This window comes from Ailuropoda melanoleuca, chromosome 14, assembly GCF_002007445.2.
Source record: "Ailuropoda melanoleuca isolate Jingjing chromosome 14, ASM200744v2, whole genome shotgun sequence".
NCBI lineage: Eukaryota > Metazoa > Chordata > Mammalia > Carnivora > Ursidae > Ailuropoda > Ailuropoda melanoleuca.
In genome coordinates, this window is record NC_048231.1 from 67,141,073 (window position 1) to 67,163,729 (window position 22,657).

General features: G+C 42.0%; 1 protein-coding gene across 1 annotated transcript in view; it reads right to left on the reverse strand.

The window, feature by feature from the left end:
• LOC100474571 (kelch-like protein 14) overlaps window positions 1-22,657 on the reverse strand; it is a 96,957-nt gene that overhangs the window by 13,996 nt on the left and 60,304 nt on the right. The window contains exons 4-5 of the mRNA XM_034642807.1: window positions 8,523-8,612; window positions 594-672 (exon numbers count right to left, since the gene is read on the reverse strand). Coding sequence (XP_034498698.1) covers window positions 594-672; window positions 8,523-8,612 — 169 coding nt within the window. The remainder of the gene's footprint in view (window positions 1-593; window positions 673-8,522; window positions 8,613-22,657) is intronic.

Here is a 22,657-nt window from a genome sequence, read left to right on the forward strand (position 1 = left end):
TGTGTGAGTGTAGTAGCCACTTGTCCCTTGGCAGCTAGGAGACGGGGGTGAGATAAACACCAAATACATCAAAAATGAGATGACAGCTTGCAAAACTATTTTTTTAAAAGCTAACAAAGGACCTGTTCTTGAATGTATGATGGGAGGATAGTTGAGAGGGCAAATGTCAAGGATTTGAATTAGTGAGACTTGAAAATTTCATACTGCAATTTCCGCTTCAAAATGGATACCATTGTAAGAATGGTGTTTTATATTTCATTTATCGGATTGAAGTCTATTATCACTGAGAAAAGTGGGAGAGGCAGTGAGATTTTAGCTCCACTTGCCAAAAAACCAAAGCAATGTAATAACGGAAGACAAGTCAACAATTTTTTTCTTCCTTCATTAGGATCAATAAATTGACCTATTTTATTATTTTTCTCCATTGAGTTAACAAAGTACTTACTCTAAATTGGCCAGGCCAAACTTTGCATTTTGACTCATATATCTTTCATTGACTCCATTTAGCATAATTTATCACAGAAAACCATTCAGCACCCATGCTTCCTGCAAAGCTGCTACAAATATTTCAGACATAAGAAATGAACACTTACCTTTCTTGCATGGGTGGAAGTTGTATCCAGCTATTAAATCGAGGATCATATCGGCTGACAAAATTTGTACTGTGTTTTCCTGTAAAAATATATTTGAGACATTTAAAACTTAGATTCCTTTGTTTTTTTGCACACTTAATAGTGTTTATAGGATGTCTTTGTTCTCAGGTGTTAACACACAGACGAATTAAGAGCAGGGACTATCTAACACAGTCTGAGGAGCAGTAAGTCAGGGAAAAATAAATGTGCCAGCTCAACGATTTTCTCTTTTTTCTTCTTTTCCCCTCCATTTTTCCTTTTCTTTCTTTTCTTTTCTTTTTTTGGAAGGAATCAGCATAAAACTAAATCAGCCATGAGAATAAAAGCAAGTATGTTTATCAAACCAGTTTTGCCACAAAATTAGGGGACAAATTTCTGGGTTTTGGTATTTTTGTGTTTTAAAAACATGAAGTTATTGTCTGTAAATAATCAGTTCCAGAGACTACCATGTGTGATATCTCTTGTGGGGGCCCTTTTTTTAATGATCCGGGAACCTAGCAGTGGTTGAGTCAGCTCTCTCCCCATGGAAATAACAGCAATCACTAGAATAAGAGTTAGCTTTAGGAAATCAGGTTTAGCCTATGCATGTCACGCTAGTTCTGTGTGTGTGTTTGGGGGAAGCACGGTTTGCAGGTACATGTGCTGACATGGGAAACAGGAGTCCTCAGAGCCTTTGAACCAGCTTATCCCCTCTGTTGAGCCTTGGAAGCACAGCAATGCCTCCAAGGCATTAAAATGAATCTTATTTTTCATACAGATTGACACCAAAGCAAGAAGTGGAAGCAAAAGAGTGCCTTCTATTTTCTGTGTAGCGCCTGAGGTGACAGTCATCTAAAGCACTTGAAGTTTTAACTCTGAAAGTCTGTTTTTGTTCATATATGTGTAACTAACATTAAAATACAGGTATCAAACTTCACCACAGGAATAAACAGATAGGAGTGTGTGTGTGTGTGTGTGTGCATGCAGTATGTGTGTACATGCTCACACAGGCGTGTATATCCAACACAATTGTTAATTGCATAAATATATTTTCAGTATTTATTATATGTCTTATGTGTTCTAGATTCTGAGAATATATTGGTAAACAAGAAAGGAAAAGTCCCTGTTCTGGTAAATGAATAAAGAAATATATATTTTCAAGTAGAGATGAATGCTATAAAGAAAAATAAAGCAGGGATTCATGGGGGGAGGCTAATTTAAAAAGGATCATTTCCTGCCTATAGATGTCTTCTGCCAGCCATGCAAATATCCGCAGAATGAGCCTCTCACACAGTGGGCCAGTGGGTNCAGTGGGCTAGTGGGTAGAAAGTCCCTGGGGTTGGCCATGAGTTCAAAACCAGCAAAATGCTGGGGTGACTTGGACAGAAGTCAGAGGCATAATGAGGTCCAAATACCGTGTGCCTTGTGGACAGGTATAGGATTGTTCCTTCTAAGAACAGTAGGAAGTCACTGGAAGGTTTTGAATAAATGAGGAACATGGCCTAATTTCTCTCTAACAAAATCACTCTGGTGTCGTGTGAAGAACAGACTAAAGGGGGCCACTCTGGGAGCAAGGGAGCTGTCAGGAAGCCATTATAACAGTCAAGGCAAGAGCTGATGGTGGCTTGGATGAAGGTGGAGACATTAAGATATGGCCAAGTTTGGGATCTGTTCTATGGACACAGCAGATAACATTTTCAAATACATTGAATATTGGTATGAGAAAAAATAAGTAATTAAGGATGGCTGCCAGAGTTTTAGCCTGAGTAACTAGATGGAAGGTCATGAAATTTGCTGAAGTAGGGGAGACCAGGCAAGAGCAGTTTGGGGGTTGGGAAGAGAAACCATTAGTTCTGTTTTGGACTTAACCTTGAGAGGCCCACAGTATCTCAAAGTGGAAGTGTGTGTGTGGTAAGCCACTGGCTAAATGAGGCTACAGATGGAAAGTTTAGAGTCTTTGGTCTAGAGATATTATTTAAAATCATAAAACAAAATGAAATTAGACAGAAGGTATGGACGTGAGATGATGGATCCTGGGATGAGCCTTAGAATACAAAAAGAAAAACCAGCAAAGGAAAGGAATTGTCAGAAATAGGAGGGAAAGCATGATATTTTGGAAGCCATGTCAAAGAGTGCTTCAAAAAGACGAGTGAACAACTGAAAACTGACCAGAGGATTTGGCAACATGGAGGCTGGTGGTGGGCTTGACAAGTGGTGATTCAGTGGACAGGTAGGGCTCCTCAAGAGAGACAAAGATCTAAGAAAACAAATGCAAGAGGAAGGCAATGCCTCTTAGGACTTTTGCCATAAAAAGGAGAAGATGACAGCTGGAGGATGCAGCATCAAGAGAAGGTTTTGTTTGCTCCTTTGGTTGTGTTTTTAAGTCCAGAAGTACTGGAAAGTCCTTGAGCATGCAAGAGGGAATGAGAAATAGGCCTTAGATTGGAGCAGGAACAATAATAGGAGGGAAGAGAAAATATACGGGTAGCAACGGAGGTAAATGGCACTAGACTTGGTAGTGGCAAGATGAAGATTGTGTCTTCTGATTGCTTCTATTTTCAATGAACTATGAAGCAAGGCCATCAGCTGAGAGTGAGGAGGGAGGTTTTGGAGAAAGAGGCATGTGAGGAGAGAGAAAGCATGAGATAGCTAACTTGGAGGGTGGGAGAGTATACTGACCAGGGAAATCTAGTGGGGTTGGCTAGTGCCAGTATGGTTCATCAGTAGCCGGTTTTCTCCATCCACATGTAGTCGCTCAGGTACAGGGGGGAGGGTGAAGAGTGTTGGGTTTAACCAGGACCAGGGCTTTACCAGGCAGGTATAATGGAAGGACAGATGGACGCAAGGGCTGCAGGTATATGTGCTAATATGATTACAGGGATGAGCGACATAAGGCCAGTGCGGAGGGAAGTAAGGACATCAGAAGATGATGGACAGTGAGAAGGTGGTAGGGTAGAGCGAAGGAGGTGGCATCTCCAGGATGAGTAGATAGCGGCCACATAAAGGGGCAATGGGTGATAAAACCTGACATTCTTTAAAGTGTTGGGTTTTAAGGTTGTGGAGTGACAATAAAGACATAGTAGGAAGATACCTGCCTCCAATAATATGAAGTTCTGGGTGAGGTGGGGGGAGCAGAACCCAGTGCCCATTAGAGGGGGTGGCTGGGAAAACAGTACTCTCAGAAGAGTGCCAGGTTTTGACTAGAAAAGAATGGAAGTGACCATTCAGAAGGGAGTTTAAGGGTTCTGGGGATTTTGTGGATGTGATATCAGGAGTTCCAAGGACCTTGTGAAAGGTCTGGATGGTGTGATTGGGTGGTAAGTTAAATTTTATTTGGGGGTATACAGAAAGAGTTCCAAGAGTGAGAATGACCCAAAAGATTTGGATTCCACAAAGGGAGGTTCCAACTCAAGGAAGGATTACATCTAGAGTTGGTTTATAAGGGAGTTTTTGTAGAATTTGTAATCATTTCACTCCAGAAAAAAAATATTCTTGATAAGTTTCAAGCACATAAGTTTTATGAAGGTGAAGGCTGTTAATAGGAGTGTAGAGCATACCTGCCATATGTTAGAATGTTTCTCTATGAAGTTTGGTTTAGAATTTCCATTTGGAGGAAGACATCTGCCTCCTTTCAGGAATGGGGCAGAGTGCCTTCTGGTAGAAATGAACAATGTTTGCTTTGGTTGTATTGGTAGTGGCCTTCACTTAGGGAAAAGGCTAACAGGGACCGGTGTGATACAGATAGAAGATGAAGAAAGAGTTTCCAGGGGCAGTGTCAATGGTGTGAAAGAGCGGTGAGGACAGAGCACTGGGGAGAGAAAAAGAAGGAAGGCATTCTGGAGTTGGCAAAGGATATGTGGAGGGGATAATGAACCTCAGAAGAAATGAGTGTGGTGGCGAAAGGAAGGTGAGCTGAAAAGGAGTTATTTGTTCTTTCCTTGTGGCTTCTATTGGGACTCTACCAGCAGCTTGAAAGTGGTTGGCCATCTGCAATGGGACTTTGGATTACTCCACTCTTAATTTCTTCTCATCTTTTCCTAATTCTTTCCCAATTTCTTCTCTTTTTGTGACAATATCCTGTCACCAGACACCATTGTTGACAATTCCTTCCTTAGGTGATAGGTAAAATGCAGCATGGGGTGGCAGTTTTCAGCCATTGGTGAAAGGGAAGAAGGGGGAAGGAAAAGAAGTCTCCTCCAGGCAGTGTTGTTGGGAGTCAATCATCAGTAAGGGACAAATATAAATTGGTTTTCTGTAAGCTGGGGCACTGACAGAATATATGCATATGTATTAGAATATTATAGTGCATTCCTATCACTAATTACATGAAGGGAGTTAATAGGATTTAATATCTATAGCTGACTAGAAAAACAATGTATGTATCCTGTTTAAATTTCCAGGGACTAATATGCATTATGATTTCAAATTTTGGTCTTGTAATCAAGATAATAGATAAATGAGGTTATATTTGTATTTTATGAGTACATACATGTTTTATGAGCATGTATTAAAATTTACAATTTTGTATTTCATTCAAAGACATGCATCTCAGGCATAATTTTCATAAGAATTGAAGTTTAACTTAAAGAGTTCATCTTTGGAATGGACATATCCAAAGCATTTGAATTCATGGATTTTTCATTTTTCCTCCCTGGTAGCAATGAAATTAAGGTTATATATTATCATAGGATTGCTATTCTTTATACATTTTGGTATTAACTGCTTACTTTTTAATTGCATAAGGTATTATACTATGAAAATCCCACATTTTTGAGATGCTTGAGTTCCTGCATGGTTTTCTAAATAAGAAGCGATAAAGAGTTCCTTGGTAATAAGAACCACTTTCCACTGTGATACAATACTGACTTAATTTCACAAGATCAAAGGCAAAAACATGACTGTTATATAGTATCTAACAAAATACATATGTCTGCATGAGGGGGAAATGTTATACAATGGTTAAAGACCAAGGCAGACAGATCTAGGTTGGAATCAGGCTCATCTTTGTGCAAGTTGTGTGTCCTGGCAAGTTCCTTCACCTCTTCAGGCTTAGACTCCTCATAGTAAAACTAGAAAAATCATGGAACAGGCCTCCCAGGATGGTTGTGAGGATTAAGTAAAATATGCAGGTGAATGCATAGTGAATTCCTGGGAGATAATTAGTATTCAATAAATACTACTGTCCATGGTAAAAAAGGGCCAGCTATGGTTGACCAGATGGTTGGAATATGTCTAAGCGATTGTGGTAGAGCTGTGTTTGGTACCTAGCCCAGATACTTTGACCACACTGGTGCTGTGTTCCCCAGGTTGCTCTCTGGCATGCCGCTCCCTCTCTGCGGACTTGCTCTCAGTTGTACAGGCCATGTCCCTGCCCACCTTCCCCCTGGGCTGGGGGAAGGCCTTAGCCAATGACTGAGTGATTGACTCAGGGGTACAGAAGACTGGGTTGCCTGCCTCCTGATGTGACCAATTCTCCTTTGTTTAGGAGAGCCAAGTCAATGGTTCATCAGCATTTGCCCAGACCTATACAAATGACTTCATGTGCCAAACACATCAGGGACAGAATGACGCAGCTTTGCAGGTNTGTGGTAGAGCTGTGTTTGGTACCTAGCCCAGATACTTTGACCACACTGGTGCTGTGTTCCCCAGGTTGCTCTCTGGCATGCCGCTCCCTCTCTGCGGACTTGCTCTCAGTTGTACAGGCCATGTCCCTGCCCACCTTCCCCCTGGGCTGGGGGAAGGCCTTAGCCAATGACTGAGTGATTGACTCAGGGGTACAGAAGACTGGGTTGCCTGCCTCCTGATGTGACCAATTCTCCTTTGTTTAGGAGAGCCAAGTCAATGGTTCATCAGCATTTGCCCAGACCTATACAAATGACTTCATGTGCCAAACACATCAGGGACAGAATGACGCAGCTTTGCAGGTAGGACTCCCACAGCTCTAAAAGGGGTCTATTAGAAAAAGAGCTGCCAGGCCCAAATTGAGAGTACACGTATAATTAAAGTTTTACTAAAATTCAATTCTGAGCCTCCTAGTAGCTAAAGCAGAAGAGGAGAGACACGTTAAATCACACAAAAGCATCAGTGGCAATTGTCCAAAGCACACTATGCCTCAGCGCTACGGTCTGGCAATAATTTGTCACATAGGTCTTCACATGGGGCATGCTGAGAGGTGACACTGACAGGTGTCCCTGCAGTAAATGCAACACTGTTTTCAATAGTCTTTTCTTGCAGCATATTCACTGAGGGCTTTCAACTGAATTCCTGTTCTTCTCAGGGGCGGGGGGGCGCAAACCAGTGAGGTCCAATGGCACAGTTTTATGGGAGTTGGAATTCACTCAGAGATAAAACCTTGACTCTCTAGACCAGAGGAAGGAATATGTCCATTACGCTCTTCCCTATCCACCCTCCCCCACCCAATCCCTCGGCTATGCTTGATAAGACGCGGACCAGTAAGCAGATGTAGGTTCTTTTGAGGAGGAGGGGGAATAACCCAGGGAGCAGGTTTCCGGTATTCCTGAAAAGGTCTGTCTCAGAGGAATGGGAAATTCACAGTGTTTTGTGAACACCACGTGATCGCACCGAGACTGGCATTTTCACAGAGGCCTGCTCCATCTGGGAGGGGAGGCGGGCTAAGAGAGCATAGACCCCAGAAACAGGACTTCGCAGCTTTCTCTTGTCACATGTTAGTTTTAATCTGGCCTTCAAAAAGACTCTTCTGCAGATTTTTTGCTTAGATAAACCTGATGGCTGTGCACTGTTCACTTACAAAGGCTCTATTCAGTTCAAATCACTTCGGAGGGAGAACAGGTTAATGGGGAGTTTACAGTGGATTGTACATCTGCTAGCGTTTTTTGGGGACACGTCAAGTCTGTCATTGCAAAGATACCTTAGAGGAGAGATACTAAATATCCCTTTTGTTCCTGTTCTAAACCTGATTCTGCAAAGCTCAGAAACTGTCCCCTTTGGAAGGCTGAAGGGTTTGAGAGAGAACGTCCCGCTCTCCTCAAAGAAATGTTCGTGGAGGATGGCCTGGGTGGTTTTCCTGCAAGATTTTCGAGAGTGAACAGATGTAACAATTTTCTATAATTTGCTTTGGTGCAGATGCTGAAAGAGAGCATTCACAATAAAATATATGCAGTATATGTAATTTCACTTGGATGTTCTGGGGTTTTAAAGTAAAAATGTGTACCTGCAAGCTGTTTTATGGTTTCTCGGTCATAATGATCTCTGTTACACAGAAGGCTACAACCGCAAGTCCTCCTTCATGTGCAAGCCTTCCAAAAATACCTTGATAATTTTGCGTATTCGGCAAGGCACAGTGTTCTCCCCGTGTTGGCTTGGGAATGTGTTAAAAGGTTCAATTTCTCGTTGTGATAAATTAATGAAGTAAGCACATCAACAGGGAGGATGGTGGATCGTCTTCGAAAGGAGCCCTTGCAAAAGGTGCAGCCACCTGAATAGGTTTCAAGTGACAAAAGCTGCAAAAGAACCTCAACTAGGCTTATAAGTTATGACCGCAGATAAAGCTTATTTACGGAAACTGCATTATTGCACTGATAAAATGGGAGAAAAGTGGTGGAGAAGGTGGTGAGAATTCTTAATAGCTGCAGCTTGCTACCTGCCTCTAGGGAGTCTGTGCTTCTGCTCGCGGCGGTCCTCAGGGGATGGATAAGGAGAGGGGCTGGGGCATCACTGCGAAGCCAAATCCCCAGACAGTCAATGAGCGAATGCTCTGCTGCGTGCGCCCTCCGCCAGCTCAATGGTTGACCCTCCCTCCAATTGTCAGCCCAATTTACCGACTGTTTCATTTGTCCCTGTGCACAGAAATATATTTTCCACAGTAAATACGAAACGGGCTGCTACTGGCGCCTTCCACAACACACATTACTTGTTGAGTTCAATAGTTACCATTGGGGTTCCATTGGTCCTCTCCACCCAGCACAAACAAGAAGTTTTCTACCTCCACGACGCAGTGGTGGGCGCTGTTGTACGGCATAACTGGAATTAAGGGGGGGGAGAAAAAGACACGTGAAATTCTCCATCTTAGGACTCGATACCATGGCTCACTGGTTATTTGCTTCCACCAAAGGGCATAAAATGTGAGAGTAAGTCGGAAGGAAGGAGAGCGCATAAGCAGCGGAGCGGGGCACCCACCCATCCACAGTGGCTCAGCTGTGTGTTCCCAGCAATTTCAAACCCAACCCCTTTTGACTAATTTTACATAATGTTATTCCGCAAATTAGTCAAGAACAACCTGTCATGCTGCTTTCAATTCTTAAGTTCCCCTCACCTGCCTGATGATGGGGATCGCATTCTAAAGCAAGGACTGAAACTCCCAAATGGTCAGGGCTGGGGGTTACTTCTTGGAAGAAATAACCCTGCATACACTTGGGGCCATGAAGATGCTCTGCCCAGACTTGGTTTGCTGGCAATCTTTCCATAAACAGACTCGGGGTGCTTGGGAGCTTTCTATTCCACAGCAATGAGCAAGCTGAATTTCCATACAGTTTTAAGTTTTTAAATTAAGGTCCTGCTGATTTAATGCCTTCTCCAAATGTATACGCTTAATCTCCTGTACAATGTCATTAGCAGCACAATCACACATTTTCTATCTATCTGCTTAGGAGCTCCCCGCACCCCTTCCCACCCCCTCCCCCCCGGCCCCAATGTGGTGGCTGCGAGGAGGGCGTGTTCTTCAGAAACCCACCAAAGCCAGGTTTCTCTGTATTTGTCTGTTCTCATTTACATTTTCTTTCGGGGACACGCACAGTGAGACGAGGACAGCCCTGTCACCCCGTGTGCACTGCAGTGCTGGTCTCTGCTATTATCATATCATATGGCAAATGTAAACTCACACAGAATTAGTTATCATATCACATGCGGTGGTTTGGACCCAGTGACACCAGTAGGAAAAATGATGTCCTTGTTCAGCTCATCATATGGGCACCTTAAATCTAGGTGAGGACAAATGGGGAGGTGATGTGCATGTTCAGGCAGGGAACTTATTGCTTGACACGGATCAACAGAGCACTTAAGAAACCAGTGCAGTGGGAAATCAATATGAGTCAGGGCCAGCTCTTACTTTGTGCTCTTTGCCAATGCCAAAAGAGAGAGAGCCTATCTTATACCCAACTTATTTTGGATGAGATAGATCTCTCATTTCATTTTGCTTTTCCTATCTTTTATTTTTCTCAGGATGCACTTATGCTGGCTAAGATATGTAAATACAATGAATAAGGAACAGGCATAGCCTTGAAATCTATAACACGGCTTCCAAAAAGAGCAAATCAGATCATTTAAGCTTCTTACTAAAGGATTTTAGGAGTTTGGGTTTATTTTATTAATTAGTTATTTTTTACCATGAATATTCATTGTTTTTGAACTTCCATCTGTAATGTCAGGAGGCCTTGGTACAGAAACCCCTGATTTCTGTGATGATGTGGACATTGGATGTGGATTTCTGTGGTCCATTAATTAGGTCACTGACTTAGGGGGTCATCTTGGGGATGTCCCTTTGCCCCTCCACCCTCAGTTACCTCTTTGGAAAATGCTTTTTTTTTTTTTTAAGATTTTATTTATTTATTTGACAGAGAGAGAGACAGCCAGCAAGAGAGAACACAAGCAGGGGGAGTGGGAGAGGGAGAAGCAGGCTTCCAGCAGAGGAGCCTGATGTGGGGCTTGATCCCAGAACGCCAGGATCACACCCGGAGCCGAAGGCAGACGCTTAAGGACTGCACTACCCAGGCTCCCCTAGAAAATGCTTTTTAACCATACAGCTCTGCAAAGCTACCATATAGTTTCTCAGAATCCACTGGGGCAGAATATATGTTGAGTTCGCTGACCAGCTAAGATGGAATAGGTTTTGAACATTAAAGAAAAAAAAATTAATCATTATTGTTTAGATTAGGATGCTAGTTCCAAAATAGCAAACAGAAGACGATGCTACTCAGATGTGATGTGTACTGTGCCTGTTGTGAGCAGCCCGGTGCTACTCGGGTCATCACGGTGTCATCTGGGCCCTGTAAGCTCACGGCATCGATTGTCCTCTACATGCATCTATTCACGTGGGATGTGAGCATGCGAACAGAGGCCCTGGATGATAACTGACTTACGTTATGACTGCCACTCTTTCGATATTTAAATTCTTGGCCAGCCCAGTGCCCAGACCTTATAAACAATGAAAACCTATATTATCATCTTTTTAACTAGAAGTCCAGTTTGATAATAAAGCGCAATCTCTGAAAATATAACAACACTTGCGTCTTGTTCTTTCCATTTATTTGCTCCCATTCAGGCAAGCAGAAATTAAGCAAAGGAAATAATACATGATTTATTCTTAAGCCTCTTTTTCATTTGATTACCCCTATTGTTATGCTTTATGCAAACAAATGAAACAATTGCACTAAACTATCAAAACCTTCAAAATAAGACAGAAGCTCTTTGAAGTCCTGATGTAAAGGCTACTTGAAGGCATTCCCATTTTTACTCTTGTTTTTAAACCTTATATGCTATATTTCTTGGCTGAGTATTTTAGTATTCTCATTCCTGAATTATTGTCTTTTCTAAATTATTACCATGAATCGAGAGGCTATAAATACACACAAATAACTCTTTGAAATTATTCTGAATGTGAAACGTTCCAAATTTATTAGAAAAAAATCTATATTAAATCAATGTTCGAGTTTTGCAAAAGACCTATTTTGACTTCTGATTAAACCTGAAGCAAAACAAAATAAATAGGGCAGTGAGCGGGTACAAACATCTGTTTAAAGGGCACTAGGTACGGCACGTATTGATTACCTTTTAAATAACAAGGTATACAAGCCTGACCCTTTCCAGATTTCTGGAGAGGGGCACGCCGGCCTTGCCCTCCCAGGCAGGTATTGGAGGAGAAGTTTGTACTCATGCTCACATACAGCCCAGTGCGAGTTTTTAGCGTGTCAGTCAGTGAGTTAGAGGGAAAGGGTAAAGAGAAGCTAATCAGGATGAAATGAGATTAAAGGCTGTCTAATTTTACAGCAACTGTGATCCATCAGCCACTGTGAAAGTGACAGTAGAAATGAATGATGGAGACAGACAGGTGGGGCTGTACATTTCACTGATTTATCCTCAAATGCACTGGGCCTTATTTTATTGAGTGAACATGACCGCATTTATCATGACTGTCATCTAAACCCACTTCCCTCCATTTAAAAAGGTCACTTTACTCAGAGGGAGTAGGAGAGAGGCACTTTCAAATCAGATTTAAAATCTCATAACACGTGTTTATAAGGCCCTTTGTGAGAATTCTACACTTTACTAAACAAACTAGAAGTTCCAGAAAGAAAAGAGTGGGGGGAAGCCAGAAAATTGAAAAAGAAGAAACCTTTGGCCCCCTGAGGGAACACACTCATTTAGCCTCTGAATCGCAAGCAGTTTGTACCATGTTTCCCTTTCCAGCCCCAAACACCTGATATTCTATTCTAGTCTGGGACATTAAGTAAAACATTTACATTTAGTATTTTTAATTAAGAAAGTGGGAAGCAAGTAACACTATAAAATAAACTTGGACAGTATATTAAGTCACAGTATTTACTCTGCAGAATGACTAATCCATCACACACTCAAGAGATGTGAGTCATTGTTACAAGCGGCCACAATTATTTATATACATGTTAATTGTTTTCTCCTAAGTTTAAGGCCACAAAAAGAAATTTCAGTTACACAAATTCTTTTACCCCTCCCGGTACCAGTGCAATAAAGTGTCCTAGAGTGTTATGCACAAAACTGGTTTTCGTGGATATGACAAAGGAGAGTCAAACCCTCAGAGTATTTTGTGTTCCTTTTCATACTGCTTACCACCATTTACCGAACATTTACCACGTGCCAGACACTGTTCAGGTGCTACAGACACAGGTAGAGAAATTAAATACGTAATTATATTTGTGTATAGTTGTCTATATTATAGCTCCGAAAATATAACAACACTCGTGTTTTGTTCTTGCCATTCATCTGCTTCCATTCAGGCAAGGAGAAATTAAGTCAACGAAATCATATCTGATATATTATAATACATGATAATATGCAATAGGTGATAAAATAGGCCAGTTTTTTTATTTACCTACATCTTTCACTTAATACAACTAACTTCAAGGTAGGCATTACTCATTTGCTTTATTTCTATAAGGAATACTGAGGCCTTGAGAGGTCAAGTCACTTGTTGAAGGTCACGCTCAGCTAATGAATGGCAAAGAGAGAATCCGAACACAGGGATAACCGGATCCCAACCCACGCTCTTGTCCCTTTCACTCTACTGATTTTCAATAGGTACGCTCATCCAACCAGCAAGTAATTACTGAGTACCTGTGTGTTCAATGAGGGTGCTCTTGAACTTTCTATGTAATTTTTTGTATTGAATCATATTTTAAAAGTTTATTATTTTCCTATTGAAAGGAATCCTTAATTAGAGCAAGGACACTCCTATAATTTTTTTTTAAATAAATGCAGATATTCCAATAGTTGGTTTTCTTAAAGTAAGGTATGGTTGACAGAGCCAGTGTTCAGAAAAATACTGAAAAAATCAGCCAGTTAAGGATGGGTAGAGTCTATTGGCGGATAGTTTTTATTAAAAAAAAAAAAACACTGAGGTCATATTTTGACCTTGTAATCAGATTCAAAGTATCTTGGGTACAGAGGCGCTTTTCCTGCCATACGAAACGTGCAGGGGGCTTGTTGTATTCATGTAGGTCTTACTCTGTTAGAGATCCACATTACCCTGTTTCCTCCCATATATGTCTAAGGAATATACATCTCTTCTAGAGGTGTCCTTTCTAACCACACATTTTCACGAACATCCAAAGAAGAGACTGAATAGGGCTATGCTAAGTTTATAGGATTGCTAAATGAACGGTTGTTGAATGCTTACCATTTTGCTGTAATGCTTTTGAGGGCCTTGGTTTTCTATTGGCTTCAAACACATAAGCTTGTGAAACTGTCAAATATGAGGTAATTCTTAATTTTTTTTAAAAAAATTAATGCTTATGGTAAAAATACAATCTTATTAAAAGTAAAGCTATGCAGGACCAGTAAGTTTTCCTTCTATCCCTGCGCCTCAGCCTCCTACCTTAGAGGCTATCACCATTAGCATGTTCTTGGATTTCCCTCTCAAAGACTTTATATATAGAAGTCGTTTCCTTTAATACAAATGGCTGCGGCATACTGTGGGCTTACTGTTTAGTACCTTGCTCTTTTTGTGCTCAGGGATGCATTCACTTACTCTTTCTCTGCCAGTCAAATATTTGTTCAACTGTTACTCTATGCCAGGCAGTGTTCTACCTGCTGGGGAGGTCATGGCAGAAAGGAGGATCGAGGAACGTTCTAGTCAGGGGAAGGACATAGTACACATGTACACAAGTAAGTAGGCACTTTTGTTTTCAATGACAGGTGCAATGAAGAAAAGTACCAGAGGGCCAGAAGAGAGAGAGAGTGATGGGGGCGGGGGGGGGGCAGATGTAGCTAGTGGTCAGGGAAGGCATTTGTGAGTAGAATTCTGAGTCCTCTCAAGCTGAACGAGGTGAGCCAGGGAACCATGCAAGGGAGAGGTGTGGGAATAACAAGGACAAAGGCCTTGAGGCACATGCGTGGAATGAATCGAGAACGGCAGGAAGACCAGCACAGAGAGATCTGAGATGAGGTCTAGGGGGATGCCAAGGGCAGGTCAGGTGCAGGGGTGCAGTCTTGGTCAGAAGACACCACTTGGATTGCCCACTACTTCATTTTTTTTTTTTTAATGGCTGCACGGTGTTCTGTTTGATGGGGATCCTATACTGTATTCCATTCTTGATTCATTCAACAAGCATTTATTCAATGCTCATCATGTGCAGACACTTTTCTGGTTGCTGATAATGCGGCGGGAAACTAAGCTCTCAAAGAGCTTACATTACAGGGGAGAGAAGTATGTAAACAAACACATAATGAACAGGAACACAGCCAAATGAAAATAGATGATGTAAGGAGAGAGAAAATGGGATGATGTGTTACAGAGTGAGCGCCTGGTTATTGCTGTAGCTGGGGTGGCCAGGGAATGGCATTTAAGATAGAGTTTGAAGGGTTAGAGGGAGGCACCATTATAAAACGGGGGCAAGGAGTCCACGCAGAGAGACCCTGAAACACAAATGAACCGGATGTGCCTGAGAAGCCCAGAGTGGCCTGTGTGTCTGGAATGCTGAAGGTCAGGCCAAAGAGTCACGGGATGAAGTCAGGAGGCGGGCAGAGGCTGGCTAGATGGGTCTTCATAGGCCAAGGTGAGTGGAGTGCATTTCATTCTTAGCATGATGGAAAGGCATTGGGGGGTTTTAGGCGGCTGAATGATGTAATCTGATCTCTGTTTTAAAAGCATTACTCTGGCTCCCGTAGATGGGGGAGGGAGAAAGGGGAAAGAGGGAGACCAGGCAGAGCCCCCCTCTTGTGGTCTGGACAGGAGATGACGGATGCCCGATCAGGAAGCAAAGCTAGGCATGAACAGAAGGGACGGATGTGGAAGGTTGTTGCTACCAGCGGTGCTCTGTTGTGTCCTTGGAGGCACACAATGTGCACACCTGGGAGTTCATCTTTAGGAATGATTCCTCTAAAGGAAAGTTCTGGGCCCAAAGATGGCTGCATTGTAGATTGTGTTAGATGTTGTCGCACTGCACCCCTTTTTACATTTGTTTGCCGATATGGTAGGTGAACGATTGGGATCAAGTTAAAATATAAATGGGCACATACAGAATTATGTTAGAGGTTGAGCGTCTTTTCATAAATTTCAAGTCTTTTTTTATAAAAGACTTTATTTTTAAGTGACCTCTACATCCAATGTGGGGCTTGAACTTACAACCCTGAAATCACGAGTCTCATGCTGTACTGACCGAGCCAGCCAGGTGCCCCGAAATCGGTCTTTCATATATTTTTTCTGTTGGGTTTTTAATTTCATGATATCAAAATTTATGTTACCTATAATTATGCGATTTCTGTTTTTGAAATGTTCTTTTCTATGGAATTATCTAGACTGGCAAAATAAAAATGGTATTTTGGAAGAATGATGTTGCTAGAATGTATATTTGTGAAATATTTACTCATTGAGGCAATTATTCAAATAGCATTTATGTGTTGTTGAAAACAAATATAACCTGAAAGAAAGATGCCCCACTTTAATAATACTGAATGAGCAGTCCTTGCCATAGGATCATCGGGGAATTTTTAAAACAATTTCTTCAACTTTACAGTAAGTGTAATTGAGAAACATAAATAACTAAAAATTTCCTAGTTAGTTTAATACTACCCTCTAGTCTTTCTGCAAAGACCTAGCAACTTGGCCAGTGATTCCCTGGAGATAGAAACAGATGCATAATAAAACATTTTATATGAAGCAGGGTCTTGATAGATACTGTTGAATAAATAATCCACAGAAAAGGCTTTTCTTTTTTTACTTTTTTTTCTGTCATATTTGGATTGTACTATCTCTGCAAACTACCAATAGCAGTTTGTATATTTGGGGATGACTGGATCACTAAGGACAATTCTGGAAAAAATTAAGCCCTGTAAGAAATTTACATGGTCTGAATCCAGTGGTGAGTTGGCTGAAGTTCTGAATTAACCCAAAGGTTACCAACACTTTCTCCCTCATCCCCAACTTGTTCTGAGCACACGGAGCCAGGTTCCCATAGTCCCACTGGAGACAAAATTTTTGAAGTGAATTCGTGATATATAAATCTGAAAAAAGTGCATATGTATTAGATGTTGGACGCTGTGCACGAACCAAGAGAGCTTATTTCTTACAGTTCAAAATTGTATCTAAGGGAGAGTTTTCCTGACAATGAGTATTGCTTTGATACTTCCTCTCTTGTGCAACTATGGTACTAAATTCATGCCTTTATTGTACACTTGCCAAATCATGACAGTATACTAAGATCACCTGTCTTACGTTTGTTACCACTAAGAGATCTGTGAGCTCCTTGAGGCCGGACAGTGTCATCCTTATAGCTTTATGCCTCGCACGGTGCCCAGTACATAGTGCTGGGTCAGACTCGGGCACTAGCCTGAGCTCTTATACCTAATACGTTAGTTAGAAATATTAGTGAATCGGGGTGTCTGGCTGAGTCAGTTGGTTAAGCATCTGCCTTCAGTTCAGGTCATGATCCCAGGGTCCTGGGATTGAGCCCCACATTGGGCTCCCTGCTCAGCGGGGAGTCTGCTTCTCCCTCTCCCACTGCCCCTCCCCCTGCTCAGACACTCTCTCTCTCAAATAAATAAATAAAATCTAAAAAAAAAAAAAGAAATATTAGTGAGTCAATAAATGTTAGTAGCATGAATGAATGAATGATAGCTAAGAGAGACTGTGGAATTTACTTCTTTGGAAGGTGTGCAAAATAGGAAGGGTCCCAGAAGATGTGAAGGAGGGAGGGATTGAAGGAAGAAAGGGGAGAAGTTGTGCCTTAGATCAGATTCCACGACTTCTAGGAGAGAAGTCACCCTGTGAGCAATACATATGTTTTAAAAGAAGGAGGTTTGAAAGTTCCTCAAAAACTGTGACATATTTCTTTAGGAACTATTATAGACCTAATTGTGCCAAGGTCAAAGGCTTCAATAAATCCTTGTTGATTTACAGTTTTAGCTCTGAGCACTTTACCGGGGGAAGCACTAACAGCCAGCAAAGCTGAGGGGACTTGAAATAGGACTTCTGTTATCTATTTAAGCAAAACTGACTTCCAAAGTCTTATTTTTATTTTAATTAGAATATTTTTACTAATATGTTCCTAAATTACGACTATGTTATTATAATATCAGCTATTTCATTTTGGATACTTCCTGGCATGTTAGTTAGAAGTTAAACATAGTTTGATTTTCACTTTTGGAAACTGAAACATCTTTGGGAATAAAAACTACAGTCTCTTCCAATGATTAGTTTTGTTTTGTTTTTTCCCCAGTTTTATAAAGTGTTGTGTTTTCAGGGACAGGTTGATGAGACATGCTGGTGCTTTGATGTTTGCCCCCTCCTACAAGCCCCTTTCTTCCTTGTTACCTTCCTGATCTGATCTTCCTGGGGCAGTGAGAAATCGCACCTTTCATTCAACACCTAAAACACCTCACTAAAAAAAATAGTAAACTATTCAAATGAGTTAAAGCACTAGAGCAGCACATATTGTTTAAAGCTGTGAAAATAAGACTCTTGATAAAGGTCAAGGCAGCTAGGGCTGTTTACACTGTGGATGGTCCAGCAACAGGGTGGCAAATATGTTCGTGAAATAAAGTCTCTTAGATGATGGTCCCCTAGTTGTCCCAAATTATTAAGGGCAGGAGGAAGGAAACGGGTGTGGTCTATATAATGAGGATTTACACAGAGTTTTTTGATATAGATCCCATAAACTCAATATTGAGCAGTGAATACTAGTGGTCCACGTTAAAACCCACGAGATATCAAAAGGTATATTTAAGGATTGCTTGTCTAGCAAATGACTTGTTCATTCATTTCATTCGAAAACATGTATTGAGGAAATAGTAGTTATTGTGCCAAACTCCGTGGCACCATTTTTTTTTTTTTTAGATTTTATTTATTTCTTTGACAGAGAGAGAGAGAGCACAAGCAAGGTGAGCAGCAGGCAGAGGGAGAAGCAGGCTCCCCACTGAGCAGGGAGCCCGACTCGGGGTTCAATACCAGGACTCTGAGATCATGACCTAAGCCAAAGGCAGACACTTAACTGACTGAGCTGCCCAGGCGTCCCTCTGGGGCACCATTTCTGTATTCCAGATCTCACATTGAAAGAGAACATATAAACAACAAAATAGGATACGCAGTGCTCTAGGAGAAAAGCAATAGAAGCACTGGGGAGGAAAGGACTAAAACTTCAGGGAGAAAGAGAGGCTTAAGCTAAATCATAAGGCTAAAAAGGCATCTTCCAGGTTGTCACAGCAGCAAAAGTCATTATCAGCAAAAGGAACATGGATTCTACAAATATTTATTGAGCTCCCACTATGTGCCGGAACTTGGACTAGGCACTAGTGATATTATTTTTATTTTTGTGAGATTACTTTATAAAAATTGATTATTAAAATTAATTTCCAAAATGTTCTTAATAGTATGATCCTATTACTACAATATCAATTGTTTTGTTGAGGCCAGAGAAAATGTGATTGGGAAATGTGGGAATGAATAAAAGGGATGGACCGTTATCTATACCGTCTTTTTAGGCAGCTGTCCTATTGCCCAACTCAGATTCCCTCTGGAGCACTCTCTCCTTTGACAATCCAGCAGTAATGGCCTCCACTCTAATTAAATCTCTCCCAACATTTAGAGTCACCTGATATTTCCAGAAGCAGTTGGTAGGATTATCAGAACTGTGAGCAATACTTCTGTTCCTTTCAGGCCATCCCTCCCCACAGTTGCTCTTGTTGCTTCCCTGTGTTTTTATGCTATCATACTTATTTGACTTCAAAGGATATTTCACTGCAAAGATTCGGAGGGATTTGCTGTACATTCCTCCCATGACCATTTCATGGTGTGTGCCTGGGTCCACTCACACAAAGTCGTGTGTGTGTCAAATCTGGGAAATACAAGGGCAGTTGAGCCTAGCAGTGACGATTATACTAAGTCAATAGCTTATAACACAAAAAAGAAATTAAAGTGCAGCCCGTGATCTTTGGAGATGAACCCATATTGGGTGGTATTTGCACCTAGAGCCATCTTGAGAAAGTTCTGAAATCTGTATTGCTGGGAAAAAGTGGAGACTTGTAGCTGTGCAGATCTAAAGAGAGAAACATGTAGGGAAATATGATGAATACTGAAGTTGCCTTTGTTTTTTTGGTTTTTTTTGGCACCATTTTTTACTGGCAAAACTAGACAGCCAATGAATGCTAAGTGATATTTACTTATAAATATATTTATGAATGTGCATGAATATTTGGCAATTTTCCTGTCTTAGAATTTAGGCTGAGACCCTAAGGCTGAAGCTAATCTCAAGATATATGCCAAGCCATCTATGCAGGACTAGCTAAAAGCGACCCCTAAACTTGTTCTGTCTAGTAGTATGTGTACACGTGCGCGCACACACACACACCCCTATTTAGCCTGCATATACAATGACAGGGAAGACTATTAGTGAGTGGGGAATTTTCCTTAAGAGAGTGTTGTGGGAATTTGTTGGCGCCTTGGGCATTTTCCATCTGCAGGAGAACAGAACACTCCTCCCACCTTCACCCCAAAGACAAAAACTGGTGGAAGATTCTCGGGCCAGATGTTTCTGCATCTCTTAGGGCTTGGCAGGCACAAGGAGAAGTGTGAAGGCAAGAAGCTGGTTGGAGCTGGCTGTGATGGAACTGTGGAAGGAGAGAGCTGGGGCACCTGCATTTCTGGATTTGGTGGGGCAATGGTATCTAGTACCTTCCCGCATGCTGAGTTGATGCTTGGGAAGCTTGCTTGGCTAGAACAGCCATAAGAGGATCCTCCACCCAAGAACATGAATTGCCAGGCCAAGGTGACCCTGATAGAAGCCACGTGGTGGACAGCCCGTGGTTTAAAGCAAAGTCTTTAAAAAGAGGTTTAGAATATAACCCAAAAAGACGTGGACTCTGGGAAACAAACTGAGGGCTTCGGGGGAAATGGGATAGGCTGGTGATGGGTACTAAGGAGGGCACGTATTGCATGGTGCACTGGGTGTTATATGCAAGTAATGAATCATGGAACTTTACATCAAAAACTAGGGATATACTGCATGGTGACTAACATAATATAATAAAAAACATTATTATAAAAAAAAAAGAACCCATAAAGACAGCTCATCAAAAACAAAGTCAGCTTTATAGCATTTGTTCCTCGAAAGCCAAGTTCTAAAAACACTAGGTAAATAAGAACTTTTCTCTCCGTGCCTTCCCTTCCAGTTCTATCCCTGGTGGAACCAGATTACTCAGGATGGCTGATTTTTCCTCCGGGGCAGGTCAGCCTTTCTCACTCCCACATCAACATCAGTGCAGGAAAGGGTGAACATAACAGGCCTGAGACTGTTATCCATAGAAAGGCCTGGCCTTAGAAAGACTGGCCTTTGGCTGATGCCCAGGAATTTAGATTTCAGGATTGTTCCCACTACCTTAACTAAGAGTGGCTATTTGTGCTCAAATTGAAAAACGATATGGTTTATGCTGAACACCTGTCTTTCTTCTGGGAATATGGTATTTTAGATGTCTACCTGATCAGCTGCGAATACAACCTTTGGGGACTGAGTCTCTAATGAGCTTCGCTGGTCGACAACATTCCACAGGTGCTGCTGTAATTTCAGGCTAGAGGAAATAAGAGTGTCCTGTGGGACTCCACTGGAGAGGACTCTTGGAAGCTTGCCCCTGGTTTCCTCCAGACTTTGTCTTATGCACCTTTTCTCTTTGCTAACTTTGCTTTATATGTTTTCACTGTAATAAATCATAGCTGTGAGTACAACTGTATGTTGATCCTGTTAGTTCTTCCCGTGAAGCATTGAACCTGAGGGTGGTCTTGCAAATCTCTGAAACAGTAGGAGACAGAGAATCTGCCAGTGTATTGAGAGGATGAGGTTTTGGTTTAACATCCGAGAAAACTGAGGCTGCTTTAAGAATGCCCTGAGGTATAGCCCCACGGACAGATGCCACATCCAACAGAGAGGTTTTGAAAAAGCAGCAGTTGGAAAAAATCACATTGTTTTTAGTTGGCTCCAGATGTGTGAAGCTCTTTCAGGAGACTGATTATGGATGCATGTGCTTATGACAAGACTGCTTCTGGACTCCTGAAGAACCCTTTCAGCTGGAGAGGCATGGGTTCCAGATGTCCTCTGCTTGGAATCAGTGTGTAAATCTCTCCTGAGAACCCACCAGTGGCCAACTCCGTCCTGTCAGAGGTGCCAGAGAATTTGTCAAAGAAGTTAACACTATGGCCCTTTTTTCATTTCCTCAGAAAATGTACAGCTCGTTGAAACACTAAATAGACATATTTGAGACCACTTGGAAGGAATAATGCAGTGGTGTAGGAGAATTGTGCCAAAGAAATCTAAAGAAGGAAGAAGTCCCTGGGCCTTGGCTGAGGTAGTGGTGTGCTACCTTCCTTTTCTCTCCAGCCATCGCATCCTTCTGCATCCTCACAGGGTGCCCTGCCTTGTCTTTAAAAAAACTAGAAAATGCAAACTCCTTTCATCTAGCTGGTCCTTCCAGCTATCCTTAAAGCATCCCACTCCCTGGGCCACAAAGCTGGGCTCACAACCACAGTGCTGGACACAATGAATGATGGCTCTAGAGATGGTCCCATGACCCAGCCAGTCCCTCAGAGGGGTTTTCATGCTGGAGCTGACAAGAAGAAATCTTTTCTTTCTGACCACAGATCCAGGAGCTGCTGGTGGCAATAGAGGAGAAGGTCTGAACAAAGGAGCTTGTGTAGTGAGGAGAAAAGGGACTTACAGAGAAAGAGTCCTGATAGGATTTCAAAATTTTGTTTTGGAGTCATGTGTAAGGCCAGTGCTGACCTGCCCTCCTGCTCAGGTGGTCCCATAAGTTCTCTTTCTCCCCTCGACCTTCCCAATATCCCCCTGCCTCCCTGCTTTCACTCTTGCTCCTTTTTGGCTTAGTTTTCACAGAACACTCACAGTGATCCTTCTTCTGAGTCAAGTCGGATGACGACACTCATTTCTACTCAGTCTTTTCCTTACTTCTCATCGTCCTTAGAATAAACGTTCAAGTTTTCAGAATGGCCTACAAAGACCATATGGTCTGGGTGCTGGCCACCTTGCCAACCTTTTCTACCATTCTCCCCTCACCAACGGTGCTCTGGCCATACTGGCTTCCGTGCGATCTCCCCAACACCACAAACACATTCCTGTTTGAGGGACTTTGCATTTGCTGTTCTCTCTGCCTCATATGTTCTTCCTTTGTATTCTCATGGCTCACTCCATCACTTCACTCAGGTGTGTGCTAGAAAGGGACACCTTCTCTGACAATCCCATTACAAAAGACCTCCCTTGTCATTCACCACTTGTTTACCCTGCTTTAATGTTCCTGACAGCAATTGATAATGCCCA